Source organism: Bactrocera oleae, chromosome 5 (genome assembly GCF_042242935.1).
Source record: "Bactrocera oleae isolate idBacOlea1 chromosome 5, idBacOlea1, whole genome shotgun sequence".
Taxonomy (NCBI): domain Eukaryota; kingdom Metazoa; phylum Arthropoda; class Insecta; order Diptera; family Tephritidae; genus Bactrocera; species Bactrocera oleae.
The window spans coordinates 44,520,327-44,522,472 of NC_091539.1; the positions used below are offsets into that span (position 1 = coordinate 44,520,327).

Below are 2,146 nucleotides of genomic sequence, written 5' to 3' on the forward strand. Positions count from 1 at the left end.
CACATAACAGCTTAAGGCTTAAAAAACTATATATAAACAAGACTCGCTTTAATAAAAAAAACGACCATTTATTTGACGAACAGGTTTCTCTATTAGCTTTATACATACATACATACATATAAAGGCCAAATTCAAAACAATTACAAGACCAAATACCAAAGGTGTGCTCTTCCGATGCCCTTACCAGTGAAACAAAGCTGTACGTGTAAACGAAGAGGTGACGACTTGTAAGAAATGCGCTGGAAAATGAAAGAACCGAAAGTAGTAGTGCAGCTTTTACCAAAAATAAAAAAAATAATAAGCAAAATAAAATTGTCCCCCGACAAAAATCACTCTGTCAAAAGAGTAGAGGCAGTGTCTGTGGCGAACAAAAAGCGTTCAACCCATTGAGCTAGTCGTGTGGCGCATTACCTATGCACCTACGTTTAGGTGTATAACGAAGAGATGAATTAAACTAACTATATACATACATTGTTCAACTAGGCACACAAGTGGAACGCGTATCTTAAGAAAACTTGGGCAACCAATTGCATTCGCTTCAAAACAAGTTTTAGTAAAGATTTGAACACCAAACACTACGGGTATCGCGCTTCGGTAACGCTTAATCGCACCTATCTTCATACGAATATATACACATTAGTTGTCAACACAAACGACTATTGCAATCCTAACGTTTAGCTGGTGGTTTTCGTGTTCCAGAAAAAATGAAATTTCTTGAAACTTCCGTATTGCACGCTTTTACGCTATTCGGCTGCGTTGTCACACTGACAACTGCCGCTGTAATTTGTATCGATGAATCATCATTAAACAATACACAAAGCGGAAAAGTCAACGAACTGCAGCGTAAAGCAGGTGACGCCATGGAGATTGACGCTGCTCTGCTAAACCTTACTGATTCGAACATCGATTCCACTAATGGCAGTCACCACGGCCAAAGTCAGGTCACACAATTTTTGCAGACGGTACAGGATACACTGGAGAAGGCCAAACCTTGGGTTGTCGAAATAGAAAAGGAAGCCAAGCGACTGGAAGAGACCGCTAAACGGTTTGGCGAAGGTGTTATACGCGGTCTCGGCAATTTTGTTGATCGTTTCATTGGTGTAGGTAACGGCAGCGGTGGTTTAAAGCCGACACGTTATGAACAGTCATCAACAACAAGCCCTCTACACACTTCTACTACAGATGATAAAATGTCTGATATACCGACCACAACCGCGAAAGCTGTTGTTGCTGAAGTTGTGACCGAAACCATGTCTGCTGTGAGTGCGGTTGATGATGCAGAGAATGAAATTTTCGAGCACGATAACGCTCTTTGCCCCGACGGCTTCGTGGCGGATGTAAATGGAATATGTCTGCGCAATCATAATTAAGATGACAAGCTAATAGCTTATTAACTAGAGAGAATACATACTCTTATATATAAGAGGGATAAGAGAATCATTCGCAACATTTATACAATCTGAAAACATTCAAAGCATAAGTAACTAATACATTTTGTTTTAGTGTAAGAGAAAGTGTCATTTAGATACATAGGTGATAAATATAAAATAATAAACCAGCATATTGGCTAATAAGCCATTATAATGTGCGGCTCTAAATATGTGTGCATTAATTTATCATTTAATATATATTATTATATACGATTGGCAAGACAGTATAAAGTCAACCGGAAGTTCGAAAATTTTTATATTAGGAATGTGGGGTCTACGGAAACTACAGATCCGATTATATCCATTTTTGTTACTAAAGCACATTATCAGCCAGGAAAACATGCTCTCTGAATTTCATTAATATTAGTTAAAGATTAACCGATATTTTTGGTATAAAGCCAGACATAGGCCCTGACCATATTCGATGTATGATTGAAATTGTTCGAGTGGTTCCTGAAGTATAGGATTTCACTTAAAGGTGTTCGGTACCACGTCCACTGTCTTATTTTTACACAAAGTCTTATCGGCCTAGGTAAATCGAAAATAGTTATATTAGATATATGCGGTTTAAACCACGTTCTTGACTGGTACAATTTATATTCAGCATTAAAAAAAACATTTGACTCCTAAAACCACATTTTTGTGCAACCTAAACGAATTAAAGACTGGTGCGAAGTGAGATATCACTATATAGTATTAGTATATTGTGGACAAAA

At 37.7% G+C, this 2,146-nt stretch overlaps 1 protein-coding gene across 1 annotated transcript; it reads left to right on the forward strand.

Moving 5' to 3' along the window:
• Nucleotides 1-457: 457 nt before the first annotated feature.
• LOC106619320 (uncharacterized) lies at nt 458-1,598 on the forward strand. The gene has a single exon (XM_014237362.3). The coding sequence runs from the start codon at nt 705-707 to the stop codon at nt 1,368-1,370; it is 666 nt and encodes a 221-aa protein (XP_014092837.2). The 5' UTR covers nt 458-704; the 3' UTR covers nt 1,371-1,598.
• The last annotated feature ends 548 nt before the right edge of the window (nt 1,599-2,146 follow it).